This window comes from Pseudonaja textilis, chromosome 1 (assembly GCF_049901715.1).
Source record: "Pseudonaja textilis isolate UNSWEBS1 chromosome 1, rPseTex1.2, whole genome shotgun sequence".
In the NCBI taxonomy this organism is placed as follows: domain Eukaryota; kingdom Metazoa; phylum Chordata; class Lepidosauria; order Squamata; family Elapidae; genus Pseudonaja; species Pseudonaja textilis.
Window position 1 is genome coordinate 94,647,143 of NC_141990.1, and position 24,248 is coordinate 94,671,390.

The 24,248-nt window shown below is 36.3% G+C and overlaps 1 protein-coding gene across 3 annotated transcripts in view; it reads left to right on the forward strand.

The window, feature by feature from the left end:
* The window catches only part of TBC1D32 (TBC1 domain family member 32), a 96,674-nt gene that overhangs the window by 70,831 nt on the left and 1,595 nt on the right, over positions 1 to 24,248 (forward strand). For 2 of the 3 annotated variants that reach the window (XM_087941977.1, XM_087941980.1), the window contains 5 exons: positions 9,767 to 9,833; positions 13,855 to 13,970; positions 15,197 to 15,351; positions 16,986 to 17,126; positions 21,652 to 21,840. In XM_087941977.1, the coding sequence (XP_087798103.1) occupies positions 9,767 to 9,833; positions 13,855 to 13,970; positions 15,197 to 15,351; positions 16,986 to 17,126; positions 21,652 to 21,840 (668 nt within the window). Of the gene's footprint in view, positions 1 to 9,766; positions 9,834 to 10,168; positions 10,320 to 13,854; positions 13,971 to 15,196; positions 15,352 to 16,985; positions 17,127 to 21,651; positions 21,841 to 24,248 lie in introns of those variants that run through there. The other variant, XM_087941981.1, reaches the window with a different exon arrangement.

Consider the following 24,248-nt stretch of genomic DNA (forward strand, 5'->3'; position numbering starts at 1 on the left):
ATTAGTGAACTAAAAGAAAGACATTTTCCTGTTCAAGCTTCTCTCTTGAAGCTAAATGGAGCTGTGGAGAGAGCATTTCTGGCTTAGGTTAATGTGATTGATTTATTTAGTGTCTATATTGCTTTGGCTGCTTTTAATTCTTGGCCCCAAAACCAAAAATATAGCATACAAACATAATATATAAATATATATTAACAGAATGATTATTGTTTTGAATGTTAATTTTATATGACTAATATCACCTGAGCCAAAAGTTCAGTTTCTAGATTACCATAAAACAATACATTTCAACTAAATTTATTAAACAGTTATTAATTAGATACTTGCAATATGTCTGTCTACTCTTCCCTATTAAAGTATAGAAATACTGAATTGTTTATTGCAGATACAAGAAATAACAGATACAAGAAACCCAGATAGAATAACGGAATGAAAAAAAAAATCTTAGAATGACTTACTATTTTTAAAGAAATCTGATAGATTTGAGATTTGCAATGTCAGCAGATTGCCTAGTACAGCCATCTCTCATATCCAAGCAACATAAAACACCTTGGCTAAGTATCAAAATGCAAGGAGCATGAGAAGACTTGAGTTTAGCATTCTGGGGAATAGAATCAATCTGGTATGGAAGTGGGTTTCAGGACAGTGCATTGATATTCTATGTTATCATGTTTCTGGAAATGAGAAATTGATTACCCTAAATTACAGTGGCTTTCTAAACCCTTGTGTGGTTAAAATTAAAATAACACTGTTCATCCAGCTGTTCTGAAATCTCTCGGGATTTGAATCCATTAAAATGTGCAAATCAGGAAAAATCACATTAATTTTGGTGAGAGTTTTAAATGTGAAGGAAAGCTCATATATTGATATTTATATAAATGTAGTTTTTAATGGTAATAAAAAAGAGTTAACTCAGGATTGCCTGCCAGTATTGATCTGGAGGAGTACTCTTGTATCCAACTGAGTGAGAATACAGCTTGTTACCATGGGAAAGTGTATAAATGACTTGGATGACTTACCTTTATATTCTGCCCAAATAAAATATTGAGCTGCGTATGATTTTGAGCATGTCTCCTAGCTTCAAATAATGAAAGTTGCATTATGTATATATGGGAGGAAATTTTGCCTTTTTCTATTTCTATTCCCTCAGTGGCATCCAACTGGCTTCTACCTTAGTATATGGGGAAATTAGTGAAGCTAATTTATATCTGCCAGTTTTAAACTAAAATATTTTTTGGGGGGGCGGGGGGGGAAACCAGGTGTGGAACTCTGTTACTTCAAAAATGCTTATTAGGTTTACATGTCTTACTAGAGTGGCAGGAAGAAGTAAACTGGAGCATACCTTCCTCATTGGCTGATTTTTATAGACACACACAGAGATGCATACATACATACATACATACATACACACACACACACAAACACATATCAACACACAAACATCGCATACACAAAGAGATTGTATTATTATTAATACATTATTGAGTACAGTGGTTTTTATGTAGTACTGACTAAAGATTATAGGTACCCTTTGGTTAAGAACCATTCATTCACTGATAGTTCTAAGTTGCAATGGTGCTGAATAAATGGCACTTCTAACTGATGGCTGTCACAGCAGCCCCACCTTCATATGATTGTGATTTGAGTGGTTGTCAACTTAGAATACTTACAATGTCCCCATAGTCAACTGGATCACCATTTACAGTCTTCCCTGCCAGCTTCCAAAAGCAAAGTCAATGGGGAAGGTTGCAAGTTGGTCCTGTAAGTTACTCACACTGCTTCTTCTCTTCCTGCTCTGGAGAACTCCGGGATCTTGCACTCAGTAGTATATACTTGGTTGCAACACCTCACATATATTCTATAGCACACACCTTTCTACTTGTGTAGTGCAACAGCACCCCTTCGCTACTTGCTACTACTCAAGTAGTGCTGTAGCATCTCATCTTCTGTTCACTTATACTGGTGCCACTGGACTCTACCTGCCCATATTCATATGGTGCTGCAGTGCCCCACCCACCCATCTGGACTTCATAGTATTCACCTGCCCACTAGCTTGCTTGCAAGCCCTCCAGGACTTATGATTTTTCTACCACCTTCTCCATTGACTTTGCTTGTTGAAAGCCGCAGAAAGCTGCAAGTTCCAGTCACAGGATGTCTTCACTTAAGAACCCTTGATTCCTGCTTAGCACTGGTAAGTGATTACTATTGCTAAGTGATGCCACATCACTCAGTGATGGATATTCCAGACCCAATTGCCATGATTAAGCAAGAAATTGTATTGAAACTAGGTTGAATTAGATAACTTAAGCCTTTAACAATAAAGAAAAAAATTAAAAAAGTTATGTCAATATTAACTATGTTTCCTAAAATGTTAATGTTTATAAAAATAATGTTGCTTAAATTTTACTTCTAAAATTGGATATAGTATTGATAAACATGTGTAAAATAATTTGTTACATAATAATGCCCTCTATTTTGTTACTTAATACTGAGATCTCCACTGTATTTTTATTATTACTTATTGTTGTTTGTGCATATTAGAAGTGATGTGCTAATATTCTGTATTGTGGAATTTTACTTTTATAACTCTGAGATAACGTTAAATGTTATAGTCTCTATTTCTATTTTAAATATATGGTTTGAACACCAGTTTCACACTTAATTAACCAATTTATTTGAGATGGCACATTTTCTCATTCCTTATCAAAGGATATTTAATAAGTAGTTTTCTTCATGGATCATTTCGTTGCAATGGTGAAAAGGCTTGTGCGCTGCAGTGACACCATGAGCTATAGTGTTGACCGTATACATTCCCTGAAGAAATCTATGATGAATATATTATAGAAAAGCTAAGAGGGAAATGGCAACACATTCTGCTATTCGATAAAAGGGCCAAGTGGGCACTCTAAATTAAGTCAAGGCCAACATGACTTCCCCCAAGGTTGAAAGGTCTCCAACAAGCAATTGAAGAAGTGCCTGTATATATGAGCAGCACTAGTGTTTATGATATGGCTGGGTTAAATCCAAAAGAATGTCCAGCTCTTGACATTCCAAGAGAGAGAGAGAGAAAAAAGTTTGAGGTTGCAGAGGTAAGAGCATTGATTCATGGAATGTCAGAACTGTAAACCAAGGTGAACTTGTTACCATCACAGCAAAAGTATCAAGACTGAAATGGATTGAAATAGGCAATATAGCAGTGTTCTCTTGCATTAGTTTCTTACTCTGATATATCTTGTAGGGCTGACAGTACTGCAGGAGGGTGTTCAAATATGATGTACACAGCTCATATCTTGAAGAAAATGACACTATATTTTTATATATAGTTTTGCAAATACATTCTTACAATCTGATGAGCAAACTGTACCAAATAGATCATGTGAAATCAAATAAACAAATTTAGTTGTCCTGTACTTATTTGAGTTCATCATACAAGAACTTTTAATTTTTTTAAATCCCTATCTATGACTACAAGAGTAAGAAATGTAGAAAGATTCACCATAGTATATTCAGATTTCAATACCAATAAACAAGGACCTCAGGATAGATCACATAAGCTAAAATACTTAAAATGTAACATAAATTTTAAAATCACATATGATCAGTATAAAGGACTTGCTGTAGAATCATATCTATCATATCACAAAAATCACAGAAGAAGTGGGATAGCCATCCTTATTAACCAAAAAGTGCTCAGATTCAGCCCCCAGAATGAATCTAGTTTGAGTTCAAGGCAATTAATTGCATTCTAACCATTGAAACAGAGGAAACAGAAGTTGAACAGCTCTATGGCAACTTGTAGTAACACACAAAGATGTCCTTCTAATTATAATACTGTTAACTCTGAAAGGAAAATAGCAACTGGAATAACAGGAACATTTGGTCTCAGTCTACAGAACAATGCAGGAAATAGAGTTTGGCATGGAAATTGAGTAGCAGATATCTACCAAAAGATAAAAGAGGATTCAGCATATTGACATCATTGGATAGAGAGCACTGAAATTAAATTGTGTTCTTTTCAAGCAAAGCTACATTTAGGTAGAAGATTTGTATGATATAAGTATCAGCTCATAAGAATGTGAAGAATCAGTTAAAAACCGCTCTGGTTAGAGTATGTGTATGAAGTCACAAAAAATTAGAAGTGACTGAATGAGCATCAACAAAATAAGAAATTAGGAAATAAATCTTCCAAACAATGAATATCAGAATATCTTGTTTGCCTATCATTTATTAATGGTGCTCCTTGGTTGGCATATGAGAAGGCTGGGAATGTTTTAGTGCTGCGAGATATCCCTGGCAAAAGTTATTCGTGGTTTTATTACCTCAAAATTGAAGAATTGTATTATATCACTCAAATTTCAGCTAATATAGAATGCAACTCTGCAACTGGTGGTGATTGGTGAAAGCATTTTTAAAGTGCCCCAGTCTTGTGGAAGAAAGGTATACATGGCCGCCTCCTTCCTAGGCCAAGGCTTTGGGGAACCATTAAAGTAATGGCCTCTTTTTTTCCTGAGAAAACTGAGGCACAAGTCAGTGAATGAAACAGCAATGAAACTGCTGTTGCTTGTAAGCAGACAAACTCCTTGTTTATCATTTCATTTTATCACAAGACTCAGCAATATTCACATACTTATAAAATATAATGCTTTTTGCCCTTTGGAAATTAGTTTTTCAGAATATTTTTTTTCCTTTTGTTGACTTCTACGGGTATTTTCATTTGTATGGTTATGACTTGATTGGTTGGGATTAACTACATTCTCTAAAGAAAAGATCTGCACTTTTGGTGTTAATTCCCCCCACCCACCCCCGTCCTTGAAACAGTCTTGCCAAAGACTTATTTATATCAGTTTGAAGAGAGGTTTTTAAATGCTGGCTAACTTAATGCTATGTTAGTATTCAAGCTGAATATGTCTTATTTATATCTAGAGTAAATCATACATATTATTTTCCATTTTAAGGTAGTATCACATCTAAACCATCAAGCATAACCTACAGTAATTTTTTAAAGTTGTGAAATGCCTTCAGCTTTGCCCAAAATAGTGTTCATCTGTAAATATCATCAAAATATAGATATACCAATTACAGAGCAGCATTTTATTTGGTAAGCAGATTTAACATCGGCTAGAAACCAAAAGACTTTGTTCTAGTCCCACCTGAGGCACAAACCCAGCTTGGTGACCCAGTCATTCTTTCTTAGTCCTAGAAAGGAGAAAATGGCAAACCATTTCCAAAAATATTGCCAAGGAAACTGCAGGGACTTCTTTTGTTTCCTTTTTGAGACTTCCCAGTCATTGTTAGAGTTTGTAATGTTTAATTCTTCAGATATGATTCTACAGCAAATCCTTTATACTGATCATATGTGATTTTAAAAATTATGTTTAATTTTAATTATTTCACATTATGTGATCTATCATGAGGTCCTTGTTGATTGGGGTTGAAATCTGAATATACTATGGTGAATCTTTCTACATTTCTTACTCTTGTAGTCATGGATAGGGATTTAAAAGATTGTAAAAGTTCTTGCACTATGAACTCAAACAAGTACTGGAAAACTAAGTTTGTTGATCTGTGTTGATTTGACACAATCCATTTTGTACAGTTTGCTCATCAGATTTTAAGAATGTATTTGTAACACTATGTATAAAATATGACATCATTTCCTCCAAGATATGAGCTATGGAAACTGTATAAACTATATCTTGCTGAGTGCTTAAAGACTCTGCTGATCAGTTGGCTAGAGTCTTTACGAGGATCTTCAATCGGTCTTTATCCCAGTCCACTATTCCATCTTGTTTGAAGACTTCCACCATTGTACCGCTGCCAAAGAAATTCCCTATCAATAACCTCAACGATTACAGACCAGTGGCACTCACTCCTATCATCATGAAGTGCTTTGAGAAATTGGTCTTCCAGCACATCATTTCTGGTCTTCCACATACATTTGATAAACACCAGTTTGCATACAGAAGAAATAGATATACAGAGGATGCTATAGCCATTCATGCTGCTCTGACTCATCTAGAACAACGGGGGGGAGGGGGGAGCTATCTGAGGATGCTTTTTTGTAGATTTTAGTTCTGCATTTAACAGAATTCTCCCAGATAGACTAGTGTCTAAACTTCTGAATCTTGGACTTTCTTATTCAATCTGCCTTTGGATTATGGTTTTCCTGTCTGGCCGCTCACAAAGGGTCAGATTAGGTAATCATACCTCTTCAGCCCTTATTCTTAAGACTGGTACACCACAGGGTTGCGTGTTGAGTCCCTTACTCTATATACTATTTATGTGCATGACTGCATTCTCACTCACGCTAGTAATACTATTACCAATTTTGCAGGTGATACAACAGTGGTGGGATTCATCTCCAGAGGGGCGGGGGGATGAGTCTGCCTACTGAGATGAGGTGGATCGGTTGTTTTTGTGATGTGGAGACAATAACTTGGTCCTCAACACCAATAAGACCAAGGAGCTTATAGTGGACTATAGAAAGAACAGATCAGACATCCAACCCTTGCTTATCAATGGAGACCAAGTGGAGCAAGTGGCCAGTTTTAAGTTTCTGGGTGTTACCATAAAAGAAGAACTGACCTGGGGTGCTCACATTGCAGCACTGGTCAAAAGGGCCCAGCAGAGATTATACTACCTGAGACTTCTCAGAAAACAACAACTGAATGAAAAACTGCTGGTGACCTTCTACCGCTGCACCATAGAGTGTATCTTAACTTACTACACCTCTGTATGGTTTGCCAATTGCACAGTGGTAGATAGGAAAGCACTCCAGAGAGTTAACATCATTGCCCAGAAGATCATTGGTTGCTCTCTTCCCTCTTTGGAAGAGCTTTATAGCTCCCACTGCCTTAAGAAAGTTCAAAACATTCTCAAAGATCCATCTCATCTTGGGCACCCCTTTTTTGAACTATTACCATCTGGCAGCCAGTACAGAATAATAAAAACAAGGACAAACAAGCTGAAAAACAGCTTCTATCCCAGAGCAATAGCTCTGTTGAATTCTATGTGAATATCCTTCTGCTCTACTGTCAGTCCTACAAGGTAGATCACTGTAAGAAATTGGTACCATATAGATCAGGATTACATTTATTGTAATAGCTATAGTAACAACATCTTGCAAGTGAATGTGCTTCCCCACTCCCACACTTTATCTTAATTTGAAGTAGGGGAGCACTTGTCTGAGTTGTTTTCTCAAATTATTTACTTGGTCTAGGCTCAAGTTCCACTTATCTGAGTCTTGCCATAGTACAACTCTTGCTTCTGTCCTTCAAGGCCATTCTCTCTGCTCTCTAAGTTACAGACTTTGGAAATGTGTACAACCTACAGACTTAAATGTCTTTATAGCTTATGATAGTCAGGGAAATTCCAGTTGGGGTGTTTTGCTATAAAAAGTGTATTAAACTTCACTCTACCCATCTCTAGCTGAACTTTGTCAGGAAGATCATAGTTGCACTATGTATCTAACACTGTGAAATGGACTTTCTTAGCATATGAAAACTTCCTTCTCTTACATCAAAATGTAGAGCATGAGTGTCCAACCTTTGGAACTTAAAATTTGTGGACTTCAACTTCCAGAATGCAGCATGGCTGGCTGTGGAATTCTGGGAGTTAAGTCCACAAGTCTTAAGGTGCCATTGTAGGATACCCTTGATGTAGAACTTCCTTACCATTGAGAGAAGTTCCTGGTATTCCAGCATAAATACCCTTTAGTAGGAAATGGACAGAGCAGACAAAAATGAGAGAAGGTTGGCTTCCTTTAAATCATGTGAAGAAGAAATAATTCAATTATATTTTTTGCTTACTACTATCAAGCTTGCAAAAGAATATGAGGAATATTCTTGTTGGTAAATTCTCCATGGTAATCATATGATTGATTGTAAGGAATAAGTCATTTGTCCTCTGTTTCAAAGAAGCCAATTGGAGCCTGAGAGAAATTGTTCTTCAACAGTGTAGGGAGCTTTGAAGTTTTCTAGGTTTTGAAAGGATATTTCATTCTTCCCTTTTTGAAGGTACACCAGTCTCTGCCTGAGGCAGAAAATAGAAAAAAATATTTCATGGTTTCATTTTATTGGACTGTATTCCAGTGAACTTTGGATTTGTTTCTTAGATATTGCTGTGATATCCAAGGTTGAAGAGTGGTTTAATAAATAACATAGTTTCAAGACATTCAGCTCCATTCTGCCAAGGTCTAGTTCAAAAGTATTTCATCAAATGTAATAAACTGCTTTAGTGTAGGACAAGTAGCCTTCCCTGCTCCCTTACTCAGAAGAAGATCCTTCCTATATCCCAGGAGTCCCCAGACTTGGCAGCTTTAAGTACACAAGTCTTAAAAGTTGCCAAGTTTGGAGACCTGCTATATCCAAAGAAATGTCTTTGGGTAAATCAAGTCAAGGAATTAATAATAATGTATTGGTATCAACATCACCTGGTATACACTTCTGACTACAGCAAATATTTATCAGATTACTATTTATATAGCATAAGGGCAGAAGTCAATTCTGACTGTAAAAAGAAAATGAAGCTAAATGTTACAATGCATGTCCGTCAGGTAGAATGCCTTCTTACCGTGCTCAGGATTTCAGAATTAAGGAGGATTAGAGGTTGTTTGTAAAGGCACAATGATTATTAAAATGTTTGTGCACGAGTTCTTAAGAATATATGTGAAATCCTGGCAGTTATCACTTTTTTCTTTTAAAATTTACTAATATCAGTTTTGCATTATTTTATTTCATCTTAAACTAGGTTCATTGACTTCTTTAAATCCTTTTCTTGAATTAGACAGCTTGGGAGCTGCTACTGTAAGGCACACTATTTATTCTGCTTTATTTTTTCACTTTTTATTCTGACAATTCACAGGTACTCCAACCTTTGTTCAAGAAAAATGGTCTTCTTTATGAATCTTGAAACCTACAGTAATTTGAGACTTTTAATGAAACTAATCTCACATCATTTTTTTTAAATCAAGTAACATAGCACAAATAAACAAAGTATGTTTTCTATGCATCATAACTGCAAAACAGTTGTAGGAGGTTATGCTGGTGTTCTGACCATAATAAAGTTTTGATTGGTTGTAGGAGGGCTTTTTCCTTGTATAAGGGCCTAATTTCTATTGTTTTGCAAAAGGATAAAGAAACAGTAAGATTAACAGGGCCAATTAAAAGGGACATGCTTTGAGGCTATTAAGAATTGTATTTAAGTATGACCATGCTGGAGCATGGATTCAGTCATAAGATCCTATTATATATATTTAATTGTGAAAGTTCTCCTTCAGATTGTTTTGATGATTTAAATTACAAACTTTACAGAATGCAAACCGCATACAAAATGCAACACAATTATTAACAGCATATACAGCATACAGATATTTGCTCAGAATACATGACTGGAATAATAATCAAAACATTGTTTTGCACATCCATTTCTTCCACGAGTAGCTTTGCTCATACTGTTTTATATAGTTACTCTGGGAGAAGTAAACTGTGATTTAATAGTCCTTTATATCTAACTTAAAATTGGAAGTTGTACCGAGTACAGTTGTTAAAAGTAAGGCCAAAGGTAGTTAAATGTGTATTTTACTGTGATAATAAAAATTAAATTTCTCTTCATGCATAATATATAAAAATATATTGCTTCCTTGCTTTCTTCCCTCTCTTTAAATATATCTTAGCTGAACATTGGTAAGTGTACTTATATGTTAGCTAAAATGATTATGATAATTTTTATATAGCCTTTGTATGTTTTTCCCCCTCTTTGTTTTCAGCTGATGTAAATATGGAGATTAAAAACCTTACAGCAATTCAGCAAGTTGGAATTAAAATGACAATCAGGTAATTTTCACTGGAATATTTGATATGGATATTTATAATAAGCCTCATTTTTCTCATTATTCCATGAGTTGATGTGAAAAGGCATTATTTTAAAGATATTTATAACATTTGGGCAGAGCCTTGCACCTCCAAGAAATCTGCAAATTGTGTTCCGTGAATGAACATTGCGCTCAGCGTGGTATAATAAATACAGTCCTCCAAGTCCTTTGAGACAAGCAAGCTGAATGACTAAAACAACTTTTTAATCAAATGTTAGTAGTATGTTGTGTTTTGATTAATTAATATAAGTGATTATATCACTGAACATCGTAAAATAATAGTCCAGTATTTTCCAGGGAGGATCTGCAAATAAACATTGAATATTGACCGTCTTTGGTACCATTATTGGGGCTGATAAAGCATTCAGTAGGGACACCGAGCAAAGCACAATGGAACAAAGAACTCTCGCTGGAGCATGAGAGTAGCTATATCCTTTGGAAAATGTACCTGAGTTTCTGGATATGAAAAGCCTTTCTACGGGGTCTGCCTGCAAGGCAACTGTGCATACATATATAGATTCAGGCAGCTGTTGAAGCAGCTCTGCAAGAATTCCAGGTAATAGAACAAGAATACTCTTAAGGAAGGATTTGTGATTTGTGCCTATGTATCTTAAGATGATTTTCCCCTTTGGGATGCTTTGCACAGCCCTAGCCAAAATATTTTTTTCTTGCAAGTAGGAACCAGAATAAAACATGTACCTTTTCCTTATTTTTTAAATTAAAACATAAGTTAAAAGGAGGAGGAAAAGTAAAAGTAAATGAAAGAACCAGTATGGTATAGTGGTTAAGGTGTTTGCCTTGAGTAGGGAGGCAACCTTAAGCCACAGAAGCTCAATGGGTTAACTTTGGGCCAATCATTCTCTCCTAACTTCCCATACAAAGTTGCTGTTAAGGTTGCTTAAATTATTTAGGGGTAAATGATTAAGATGGAGTTGGGAGACACTATATACATTGTATTGTACTATGTTGTATTTATTATATCGTATGTTATTACAATGCAATATATACACAAGTTGCTGCTATGGGGAAATGGCCAAGTAAATTAGGTAGGGGTACTAATGCAATCAAGATGGAGTTAATACATTGTAATATTATAATCTAATGTAGTGTATTTGGAGATTCCATGTACTGTACATTGTTATATTAATAATATAATGTTTGTGTATAACTTTTTACAAAGTACAAGGTTGTTCATACTTAGTAGTTCTACCAAATTGAGACCCAAAATTGATAAAACATTCCTTATCTAAAATTTCTTTAAGCCTCTGACCAACTGTTAGCACCTTGGTGCCAGGCCAATCTTACTACCCCTCCCTTCTCTCACAGACACAACCACCCACCTCATTGTCCCTGTTCTCACCATGGAAAAATATTATTATGCAACCTTCAACCAACCAGCCTCCACCTCTGCCTCCTGTCTCTCATCTTTTCCAATACCTTGTCCCCAAACCAACTAACACTCCACGTCCTAGTCCAAATACAGTCTTCCAAGTCCTTTGAACGAGGGCTACCACAAGTTGCCAATTGAACAAGCACAGCAAGACAAGTTTTGAAAACTTCTGTTCCAGAAATGGGATGTCTTAATGGTCTAGGAATGTTCTGTTTTCTCCCAAGTATCTGCTGATGCAACTATTATAATAGTGATTTCTTGGAATTAATCTGAACATGTGTAGAAGGAATTTACAAACTATTTATCCCCAGTAGCCACATCAGTGTGCTCTAGGAGAAAGCAGGATACCTAGAGACATTAATGGCTTTCCCTTGAAACCCACAGTTTTAAAGCCCACTGGAGACCATTTATTATTATTTCATTGTGCAAAGGCACTGTATGAAGCATTTGTGGGCAATCCTTGTCCTCTCCTTGCTCTGGAAAGGATTTCTAAGGAGCTGATCCATTGTCCAGCTGTATGTTCTGTCATAATCAGTTCCACTCTTGCAGAGCCATCTTCAGTCCAGCTTTGCTTCCCCCGTTGCTTTAATCTTGTCATAAAGAAATGTGGCAATGACAGCAATTTCATTTATTTGTTCATTCACTTATTTATATATCATATTTATATGACTGCCCATGTCACAAAACATGACTCTATGGATATACAATTTTAAAAAATCATGAAATGACAATATTGAAAAATATTTTTTAAAGCATTAATACTATTATTAAAGGCTATGAGAGTGCACTAAATGTTATGAAAATAATGAACAATAAAAATCATATTATTTCTCAGGGGGTAAGGTAGAACAATAGGAAATAATTGCACAAAAATGTAAGAACCTTCTCCAAAGCTACAAAGCTAATTTTTAAATTTATGAATATGGCAATAATCATAGAGACCATAATTTTTGTGTTAAGAAAAATAAATTCACACAATTTAGCTAAAGCAGTTCTCCGAGTCCAGTCTTTTAGATTATGATTAGATTAGATTAGAAGGTTATGCAGCAGGATTACTTCAGGGATGGGATTCTACTGGTTCGGACTGGTTTGGGCAAACCAGATTTTAAAGTTACAGCTGGTTTGCCAAACCAGTATTTCAAATGACTGGCTGGCCCCTCCCCTCCCACCCCTCCCCTCCCAGGAGTCTCCACGGAGCCCATTTTCGATGGAGGTAAGTGCAGGTCTGCATGGAGGCTCTGGGAAAAACGGGCCTCCTGGAAGTCCAGAAACGGGCCTGTTTCTGGCTTCTGGAGGGCCTCCAGAGGTTGGGGGAGGCTGTTTTTGCCCTCCCAGAGGCCCAGGGGAAGCCTCTAGACCCTTGGGAGGATAAAAAAACAGAAGTGGCAAAACAGGCCTATTTCCGGCTTCCAGTGGACCTCCAGGGGCCAGCGGAGGCTGTTTTCATAATCCCAGAGGCCCAGGGGAGGCCTCTGGACCCTCGGGAGGGTGAAAATGGCCTCCCCGGGATCTGGAGGCCCACCGAAAGCCGGAAATGGGAAGTTCTGGGAGGCTGCACCCAGAGGTGGTATTCAGCAGGTTCTGACCAGTTCTAGGGAACTGGTAGTGGAAAAGTTGAGTAGTTCAGAGAACCAGCAAATACCACCTCTGACTGGAGATTTTACAATACCTTTCCCCGCCACGCCAACAGAACTGGTAGTAAAAAAATTTGAAACCCACGACTGGCTATGCCCACCATGGCCACTCCCACTCAGCAACCAGGCAGCGAACCGGTTGCTGGGATTTTTGAATCCCACCCCTGATTACTTTTTTATACTCACTCTTTATTTAAAGCCTTTTAACCATATTCTTTATCTAAAATAATTCCCCAAATAGCTTAGGCATTCTTAGAAGTCTCACAAGAAAAATTATATGGGAAAGGAGGAGGGGTTAAAAATGAAGATCAGGCACTTAGATGTCAGTTCATCTTACAATCTCTTTGGGCAAACACTTCAAATAGCCTAATGGACTTGTTTACTGGGACAGTTGGTCCCTCCAGAAGAAATCATGGGCTAGGCTTTCCTCCGTTTAGCAATGTGTTAGAATGGTTGGTACAGTGGTGGGATTCAAAATTTTTTAATACTGGTTCTTTGGGCATGGCTTGGTGGGCATGGCAGGGGAAGGTTACTGCAAAATCCCCTCCCCACCCCACTAACCTGCTTTCCAGCTCCATTCTCCTGTGCAGGGCAACCAAAGAAGACCCAGCCAATCTGCTGGGACTCGGGAGGAGGTAAGAATAGATGGGGGTGAGGCCAGTCAGAGGTGGTACTCCAAACTACTCAAAATTTCCACTACCGGTTCTCCGAACTACTCAAAATTTCTGCTACCGGTTTTCTAGAACTGGTCAGAACCTGCTGAATACCACCTCTGGGTTGGTAGTATAAATCCAAGAGATCTTGTCAAGGCTGTTCTATAAGCATAATACAGATTGTTTCTTTTCTTAAAACATTTAGCTGTGGTCAGCAAATGTTAACATTAATATTATATACTTGTTCTGTTTAAAAAATAATTTTAAAGTATTTTGTTTCTGCTTAAAAATTTATTTCTTTTAAAGCTATGGTAAACATTTGAATCTGTTGAAGGAGAATGCAGAAAATGATCTATATCAAGTGCTAATCTACTCTGAGAAATATTTGAAACAACAGAAAGTACCTTTAAAGAAATCATTACGTATCCTTTTGCTGTTAAAAGATAGAATTCACCAAGTGTTTTGTCAGTAAAGTAAAGGTTTCCCTGTCCAGTTGTGACCTACTCTAGATTGCAGTGTTTATCTCCACTTCATTGTCCGAAGTCATTTTCCCTAGTCATGTGGCCAGCATGGCTATATGCTAAAGGTGGAAGGAAAACTGTTACCTTCCCATCAAAGTGGTACCTATTGATCTATTCGCATTTGCATGCTTTCAAACTTCTAGATGGACATTAGCTCGAGCAAAGAATGGGAACTCACCCCATTGTGCAACTCTTGGGTCTCAAACCCAGACTGTTGGCTTTCCAGCTGACAAGCTCAGCATCTTTAACCGCTGAGCCATCATGCCTCCATTTTGTCAGTATAATTGTCTAAATCATTATTCATTTGTTTTTGTTTTTTTTAATTTTAAGATAGTTGTTTATAATTAATTGATTTGATTGACCAGATGATTATATGCCATCAAGTCATTTTCAGCCTTTAGAAATCACATAGATTTTCCCTATGGAAAAACAGACCTAGTTTTTATGAAATATATTCATGTTGGAAGGAATTATATTTCTTTCTGAGAATTACATTTTTTTCACCCATTCCTTTGTAAATATAGATATCTACCTGTTCTTCAGATTTGGATTCATTATTGGAAAGAATGGGATGCCACATACTTATAAGATGTAGGTGATCCTAATTTGATCTGAGTTCTGCGAACAAGTTCATCATTATAGAGGCAGACGAAAAAGTGTTTTCTTTTGTGTTTGGGACAAAACAGCTTTGATATTCCATTGTGTTTCTTTTGAAAGAACAAAACTTAAAAGTGTTTCAGGTTCCAAAGATGTTATTTCTTAAAGCATTTCGAATACACCAAATTTTCCAATTTCAAATTTACCATGGGAAACAATTCAAATTTGAAAGAAGCTTGTTTTTTGTTTCTATAATTGGAAGTGAAAAAAGAAGGGTGGAAATCATTTTGGCTGCTCCCAATCTATGGGTGGAGGGGAGGCCAAAGAATATGTTTAGGGTGAGATAAAACTGTTGGAAAATTCAAACCAGGGTGTTCAAGCTCCAAAAAAAGCCATTTGTTTTTCTTTTTGCCAACAGTCTATATTTTATCACGTTGCCTTTTCTTTTTCTAATCAATCTATTGTCATGTTTCTCAATTGTCTACAATGGACAAGACAAAAAGATTGGAATTCCTTAGTTATTCTTACAGATAATCAGCTGGACGGATACGTATGCTATGACTGGTTTGTATCTTCTGTGTTTCTAATAATGATGGGAAATCGAGAGAAGACATTAACATTTCTCCACCAGTTCTCTTATCTTCTTGTTTCAGCCTTTCTTTGGGCACCACGACTGCATAATTCTGTAAGATTTCAAAAGAAACTTAACCTTGACAAATTGCTTTGAGCATTTTTAGTGAATGCTTATTAATTTAGCCTCTTTAAAAGGGCACTCACTTAAGGACTTTCTAACTGGATATTTCAATCGTAAAAACGTTATCCATGCCAAAAAAAATATGTGGATTTGACATCAGTTCAGTTTTCTAACAGGAGGAGAAAATAGACCAATATCAAGTGTAGCTATTGGATTTTAAAATGAGAAGTAAGATTCACTTTATTAGCAGTGTTAAATTGTGTGCAGGCAGAGAGAGCTCTTCAGCACTCTTTTATTACTATTGCTCTGTGTATTGCTTTCATTCTTTAGATTATTAATTTTTGTTTTATTATACCAAAACTAGATACTGTAGGTGGTCCTCAACTTATGACCACAACTGAGCCCAAGATTTATGTTGCTAAGTGAGACATTTGTTAAGTGAATTTTGCATCATTTTATGACCTTTCTTGCCAGAGTTGTTAAGTGAATCACTGCAGTTGTCAGAGTTGGGGGCGATTTCTTTTAAATTTATTTATTTTTCCAGATTTTGTTCTATTGTACTTTAATAATTTATTTTATTCTTTTTATTAGTTTTTACTGTTGTTATTTTAAATATGGTTTTACATTCTGTAAGCCACCTTGAGTTTCCATGGGTGAATAGATGGAAAAATAAATTAAATAAATAAATGCTTGCTTGCTTGCTTAAGGACCCACACTTAATGATGGCAGTGGGGATTGCGGGGATCCGTTATCGCTAAGCAATGTGGACCGCGTCACTTAGTGATGGAAATATATGAAAGTGTACAAGTAAAAATGGCACTGTGGTATCATGTATAAATTTATAAGAAATTCGGGGACAGGCATCTTGGAATTGGCAATAATTTGCTGATGGCCATTTAAATGGCCTGGTCCTGAGTTTTACTCTGGCCCTGAGAAGGGATAGAAATGGGCCTTTTAATTTCCTTTCTATAAAGGGGGAAGGAGCAGAGATGTATTCCTGCTGTTCCCTCCATCTAATTCTCCATGTCTGATAACTCATGCTCTGGGATTTTCAGGAGACTACACAGGGGATCAGAAAAGAAAATTAAGTCATGAGTTGATATATGTGCATCTTTGTTTCAATTTATTTATTTTTGACACATTATAATGGCTTCAGGTCTTAATTGCATATAATATGCAAGACAGTCCTAATGCCTTTGCTTATCTGAATTTGGAGTAGAAAACAGCATGGAGTGCTTACCCTTCCCTGCCAAAAAGCTCATTCAAAGCAACTTTCTTTTTTTCCCCTCTGGCAATAGAGGGATTCATAGTTGTTTTGCATATTCATTTGCAACCTCTTAACTACCGCTGCAGTAAATGAAAGTATTACTTTACTGCCAAGTAAATTGAAAATCAAATGAAGGAAAGAATGCTCATGAACTAGTATCAATAATAATTAAAAGCTAGAAAATATTGCTGTCATTTGTCAGGTATTATGGTGGACGTTTCTGATTTTTTCTTGAACCCAAATAATTCCTTTTGAATTCTTCAAGAACTGAGCCAGTCTGTGAGTAATAGTAACAAACTGCTCCAATTGCTGTCTAATAAGGAACCATTCTCTGTGTGTGTGTTTTTCCAATGGTTAGGTACATCTGCCTGTGGACACAGCAGCATCTGGCATCCATCCAGTCTACTTCTGCAGTGCTCACTATGTTGAGATGTTGCTGAAAGCTGAGTTGCCACTTGTTTTTTCTGCTTTCCATATGTCTGGATTTACATCATCACAGGTAATAAGAAAAAATAGCCGGAGGGATTGTCTTAAATGTACCACTGAAAAAGACTTTTACATAACTGTAACCAAAGTGATACCCTTTTCAGTAATGTAATCCTATAATGTTACTGAATTCAAAGGACCTTACTCTTTTTTAATAGTAATTTTATTAAAAAATACATTTGCAATGATAAAATCTAATACAAACTAAAAACAAAAATAAAAAGTAGAAAGTGCAGAAAAAAATTGAAAAGAAAGAATAAGAATATAGTAAATACAAAAAGTAATGATATACAGAAATGACAAAAACATATATAAAATACATCATATTCTTCCCATATTCCATCTCTTACCTATGAACCAATCCTTAAAACTTAATTTCAGTCCTGATTATCAAATGTCCATTCAGAATTACTAAAAATAAAAAATACCTATTTTAGCCTTGATCAAATAAACTGACTTCATATTACTTCTTTTAACAATCTTGGTCTTTAGTCTCTTCAAATAATTTCCTAGAACAGTGATGGCTAACCTTTTTAGACTCCTGTGCTGGAAATTGCGCTCACGCTAGCGTGCCAGCACCCAGAAGGCAATATGCGTGGGGGGGGGGGCACATGCCCCCTGTGCATGCTCACACGTCTTCCGCACCCCTGCCTCTCATGCATGTGTGCCAGATAACCGACAATCAGCTGTTAGGCAGGCAGTGTGCGTACATGCGCAGTAGGCCTGCTCTGGGTGAGGGCTTGCATGCCAGCAGTAATGGCTCTGCGTGCCACTTCGGGCATGCATGCCATAGGTTTGTCATCACAGTCCTAGAACGTGATTTCTTTTCATTTTTTCTTCGTCCCTTCTCACAAAATTATTCAAAGCATTAATAAGCCTCTCTTGTAAATCCAAAATTACCCAGGTCCTCTTTTGATATATTACTTGTATCTATTTTTACATACAGGTTTTAGGTATGAAAGCATCAACTGATTTCTTTTGTATATTCAGTGTAGCATTTTTTGTCATATGATTCTTGTAACCTGTCATCCTTAAATACATTTTCAGATCAGGCTCAGTCTGATCTGATAAAATTTGTTCTTCTTCCATAGCTTATTTTAAATGCAGTCTATCTAGTAGAGGCAACTTCTCAGTCCATTTTCAAAAATATCCTTCAATTTATCCAGTGTTAAAATATTTTGCTTTCTTCTGAATTAGTAAGTCAAATTTAACTGTTCTCCTTTTATTGTAATCTTTAGTTTCTAATTCTCTGTAGTGGAAAAATCCCATCCTATCATGTTATTTTTAAAGTATTCAAAACAAAAACATGTTTCCACAAAAAGGATTCTTATAATTAATTCCAAAATCTTATTTCAAATCCACTTGGACTCTTACAGTCCATTTGGTATCTTTCCAAAATGAAATTTGTTTTGTTATTTATTCCCAAAGAAAAAAAGAATTAAGTCCTTAAACTTGTAGCTAAACTTCTTTTATTAAGATAGAAGAAAACTTAGCCTGCTATAGCAATAGCATTTAGACTAATATACCGCCCCAGTGTACTTTACAGTACCCTGGGCGGTTTACAATGTCATCATATTGCCCCCAACAATCTGGGTCCTCATTATACTGACCTTGGAAGGATTGAAGGCTGAATCAAACGTGAGCCACTCAGGACCGAACTCTTGGCTATGGGCAGAATTAGCTTACAATACTGTGCCACCACGGCTATAAAATATGTTGATCCAAAAAGTTCCTACTAATTGAAAAACAGTTTACAAGCAATTTCTGAAAATGATAGGAGTAGGAAATATTCTAACTACAGTCAGTACTTTTCAGAGGATACTGAGTTCCAATACGACCTACTCCTATCATTTTCAGAAATGACAGCATTTGAGATTGCCCAAAAGTGCCCCAGACAGTTGTTCCCTGTGAGGAGAATAGCAGTCTCCTGTGGGTTTAAACTCTGGGAGACTGCTATTCTCACAAAGAGCAACTGTCTGGAGCACTTGTGGGCAATCTCAGATCCTCTCCTTGTCTGGAGAAGAATTACAAAGAGCTGGTCTCTTTGTGGTTCTTCATTCAGCTGCAGTCATCAGATCCACTTTTAACAGAACTGTCATCGTTTCTCCATTTCTTTCTCAGAACTGTCATAAGAGCTTACTTTCAAGTAAGTAAGTTTCAGTTTTAGAGCTGAAATCACTCTATGCCTGAGATTGTAGGGGAACCTGAGCTGGAAATTATAAAGAAAAGAACAGTTATACAATAATTTGCCAAATTCTTAAATATACATGTGGGCACGGTATAAAATAAGCTTATTTCTGGTGAGTAATCAGCAGGGAAATCCAACTGTGAGCCTCCAAAGTAGCATTCTTTTGCTTGCTTGAAAATTAAATATGTATCATAGCTGAGGTTTTTTTTTTTTGTAATGTTTTGCTATTACAAAGCGGCAGGCAAAATTAATCTGCATTGTTTCAATCTCCCTTTCTCTGCATCCTTCTAATATATTCATATCTTGGTCTATGCCCATCTCAGCCCTAAAATGTCTTGCAGAATATATCCTATGAACTCACTATACTATTTATATACAGAATGATTAGTTATACTGAGATGCAAGTATGCATGATTAACGTTATCAGGGAAATTAATTATGGTCTAAAATTGAGTTAAATCAATATTAGGTTCCTTGACAACAAATATATTTGTCACAGTGTCATTTATTCTTATGGGTTGGTTTTTTTCCTTTCCCTTTTTGGTAAACCACTCTTAACTCAAAATTTATCTGAAAGTTTCTTTCTGCAGTCAAATTAAAGTATTACTTTTGGCTGTGAATATGTAAGGCTGATTAGCCAAACAGCAATAGGTAAAGGAAACGTATTAGAGTTTAAATATGGAAAAGAACAATTATTAAATGTGTTCTTTTTAAATTAGTTTATAAGCAGCTGTTTGTCAGATTTATTGAAAAAGTATAGAACTTCATTCTTCATTGAATGAAACACATGTTAAACTGATACAAATGCTATTATAAAGATTCCAAACAAATAATGTTAGCATAATGTAGAAGTTTTTTGTTCTAGCTATGCTTTAAAGGGATAGTAACTGGTTTTTATGTTAAGGTCTGTGTTTGACAGAAGGGAAGGATGCCGAAAATTGTAATGCTGTTGTGGTTCATCGACTGCCAATAGAGATGGCAGATGAGTCAGAGGAGATGGAGGGGGTGCCTGGGTTACCATTGGAGCCGGCAGAAAGCTCTGAGGAGCAGGAGGTCTCAGAACCACTGCAGAGCCAGGCCCATCTACTCAGACTCAGGCAGAGAGACAGCTGTTTTCGGGGCCTGAGCTGAGCAAGGGGGAAGAACAGCTGGGCCCTGTCCCAGATGTGCATATGCGCAGAGAAGTGTGGAGAGGAGAGCAAGGTAGGACTGAGTGCCAGGGCCAGCTATCCAGGAAAAGAAGGAGATGTTAACAAGCCCTTCCCTGGCTGGCATATAAGGAGGAGGGGTGTGGGAGGCGTGGTTGCAGGAGACATCCAATCATGCTCCAGAAGAGTTCCCTCTGGTGGATTCCTTGCCAGGATTTCCTTGCCACTAACCAGGTTGATCAGGGCTTTTTGTATTGGGATTGAAATTCTAATTGAGGCTCTTTGCGGGGAATTCAGAGACTGCTATGGCTTGTGAATCACCTACAGATGTGTGACCTGGACCTTTGTCAGTGAAAGTCATGTATTCCTGCCTTTCTAAATAAAAAGGGGTTTCTCCTCACGAGTAGGCTCTTGAGTGGGGTTCGTGAAGGCTGGGTTAGAACAGATGCAAATGTCCATGCAAGCCTGCTCAATGGCATAGGAATCTGTGTGGACAACAATAAATGCAAATCACAGAAGATGTGCCTCCTACCTCTGAACATTATAGGATGGCTATTATAGGGAGCTGTGCCTTCTCTTAAATGTAATGGGACAACATAGATCCTACCTGAGCCTTTAGATCTACCTTCTCATCTACCTTCCTTCAAAACTTCCTCTTAGGACCTACTTGGTCCCTCCCTTCAGTCATTACTAAGGCTTTTCTGAGGAAAAAAAAATACACACACACATATATTTTCATTATTTATTTATTTGATTTTTTATCCTGGTTTTATTACTTTAAAAGTAACTCAAGGTGAATATATACTATATACTTCCTTCTCCAATCAATAAAGGAACATGAATTCTTTTCTTTACATTCCTGATGCCTTGTTCTCTCTCTCACCTCCAGAAAAATGGGGGTGGGGAGGATAACCTACAAGAGAGAGTGAGGAAAGGTGGTATTTAAACAAATTACTGTCAGTAGAGATATGGCCAGTAGGGAAAAAATATTTCTTTTGGAAAGAACCTATTCTTGACTAAAAAAGAGTAAAAATACTTTGTCGCTATAGTTGGATTAGATTAGAATGATCCACATACGGAATGTTTAAATAAAACTTAAATGAATAGTAGATTACTGAATTGGTCAGAAATGTTAAACTTGTACTATCATAAAATACGATGAAGATAATGACGATGATGGGTTTTTTTAATTATTGTTCTAGATCTGTCAGCAGTGGCTCACACAGTGTTTCTGGAATTATATGGACTGGAGAGAGATTTGTCATTATATTGCTATTTGTATTTTCCTTGGCCCAGATTACCAGATATATATGTGCATATCTGTGTTCAAACATCTACAACAAGAAATCCTTCAACATACCCAGGCTCAGGATCTTCAAGTTTTTCTTAAAGTAATCACTTCTTTATCTTTTTGCAGGACTTGGACAGTCTTTTGGGGGATTGGTGTCCATCCATGGCTGGGAGGGTTCTGTGGTGGAAAATGGCTGAGTTGATGTTACAGTAGTTTTTTTCCTCAGTAGATTAAGGAAAGCACTTTTTAAAATATTATTTGGATTAACATCTTACAAATGTTTTTGTTTTTTATTCCTTTAAACTGGGAAGCTATTGTTCGGTTGCTGTCTTTGGCAATCAGGCCAGAGGGGGACTTCAAAAGGCTTGTGAAAAACAGGATGCCCAATTCTCTTTTTATGTTTTACAAGACTTTGAAATTAGTCATTCAGAGACATCAAAAGCAAATGTTTTATAATGGTCATTTTCAGCTGGTTAATTTTTACTTATATGTGTCTCTATTGACAAAAAGAAACATATCAGTGCTTTACAGAAAAAAGTGTATAAGATATCTATATCACGTGGCACAGATTCCTGTTAGTTTATTTTACCAGGAATGAGCTATAGATCCAAAAGCCAAACATTGTGACTGACAGATATTGAATCAAATTATCTCCTTGTGGAATTTTGGCTGACTCCATTAGAAATAAAACATTGGATTAAATAAATATTTGAAATTCTGACCCAACAAAACAACTTTTAATGTTCCTAATGCATTTAGACCGTGCATCAACTATGCAAAGAGAGGGTGTGGTACAGAACTGATAGAATTTTTGTCATCTTTTTTGTAAAGAGCTCAACCACTTGTATGGGTATGGGGGTGTGTGGAAGTGGAGGTATTGGTCTGTTTATTGAAGAAACAAAATCACAGGTCAAACACTTTTTAAAAAATAACTGGGTTAAAAAAAATTGGAAAAATATTTTTTTTTAAAATGGAAAGTTACGTTTGTATTTATGCTGAGTATACAGTATGAGTCTGTATACATATAAATGTATGCATGGACGTATGAAGAAATATCAATATCCCTGTTCAGAATTTTTGCCCAGTTTGATGATTGTGGCTAACCAGTAGGGCTGTCTCAAGAAATTAGATAGAATTGGACACTTGGTTAGTACTCATAGTCTAAGACAGCAGCAAACATCTTCTATAGGGTTGCCAAGCCATTGGTTTCAATACTGAGCATTGCTTTAAGGGTGACTTTACCCTTTGTTCAATAACTTTATCAAGAATGTAATTTGTACAGATGGAAGTTATATAAAGAAAAAAAGTTGTTTGGGTGGGGAAGAGATGATTTCTCTCATACAAACTACATGGTCCATCCTTGAATGCATTCTCCTCCCCCTTCCTGGAATGCACTGATCTAAGAATTTCCCAGCTGATTTTCCTGTTTTTTTCCATAAATTCATGCATCTATAGAAAATAATTTCATTGAGCAGGAAGTGGTTTGTCACCCTGAAATAGATTGGACAGTTTTGTATACCCCTGCTTGTAAAAAAAAACTGGCTTTCGGATTTTTTTTCATGTTACAACCGAAGGTATTTGAAACTGGAATAAAGGCTGTTAATGGGAAGATTTCATGGAAATCTGTGCATCTGGTTAAGAATTTTCAAAACATCTGGTGAACACGTTGAAAAAAAATATGGTCAGGCATTTTGATCATATTAGAAATAGTGAACCAGCCAAGAGGAATTCTCTTACCTGAGGACTTTTCTTGAGCTCATGTATTGTCATCAGATGATATCAGGATTGAACAGAGATTTCCTGTTCCATAGTTCATTCTGCTGTGTCAATATCAGCTCAAGAAAGAAATATGAGAGGAAATACTAATTTGTAGGACTATTGTCTTACCAAGAGCTTTTTGAAAATTCTGCTTAAGTGCTGACCTATTCTAGAGAAGAAGTCAATATATAATTTTGATTGTTAATTTAGGTAGTATATTTTTTCCTAATCTATTTTCTCTCCTCTCCTCTTCTGAAAATCAGTTTCCTAATGTGGGATTCATTTTTGTCTTTTATCTTTTATTATCTTTTAATTAAATATAAAACTAAAACTCCAAGCTTGACTTTTGTGTGTGAAAAATAAATGACTTTTGACATTTTTGATTAGTCCAATTTGATATCCAGTATATGGTAATATTTTTAAAATAAGCAAAATCAAATTAATTGTTAAAGCACATTATCAAGCCTCTGTCTATCTGTAACAGCCTTTTCATATGAGTGCCCAAGTATTCTATTAATTTGGTATCTTTGACATTAATTTTAAAATACAGTGGCAGAATTTATAGTTCTCATCATGTAATAGGTGACAACATACCAGAGCAACTCTCCTTATGTTAACATCTGATGACAAGCTGTCAAGATTTCATAGTTCTTAAGATACAGAGGCCAAATTATAGGTCAAAACTTGCAATATCTTGCAAAGCTCCCATTAAAACGTATGGAACACAACTGGGAGGAGCAATTTTTATAA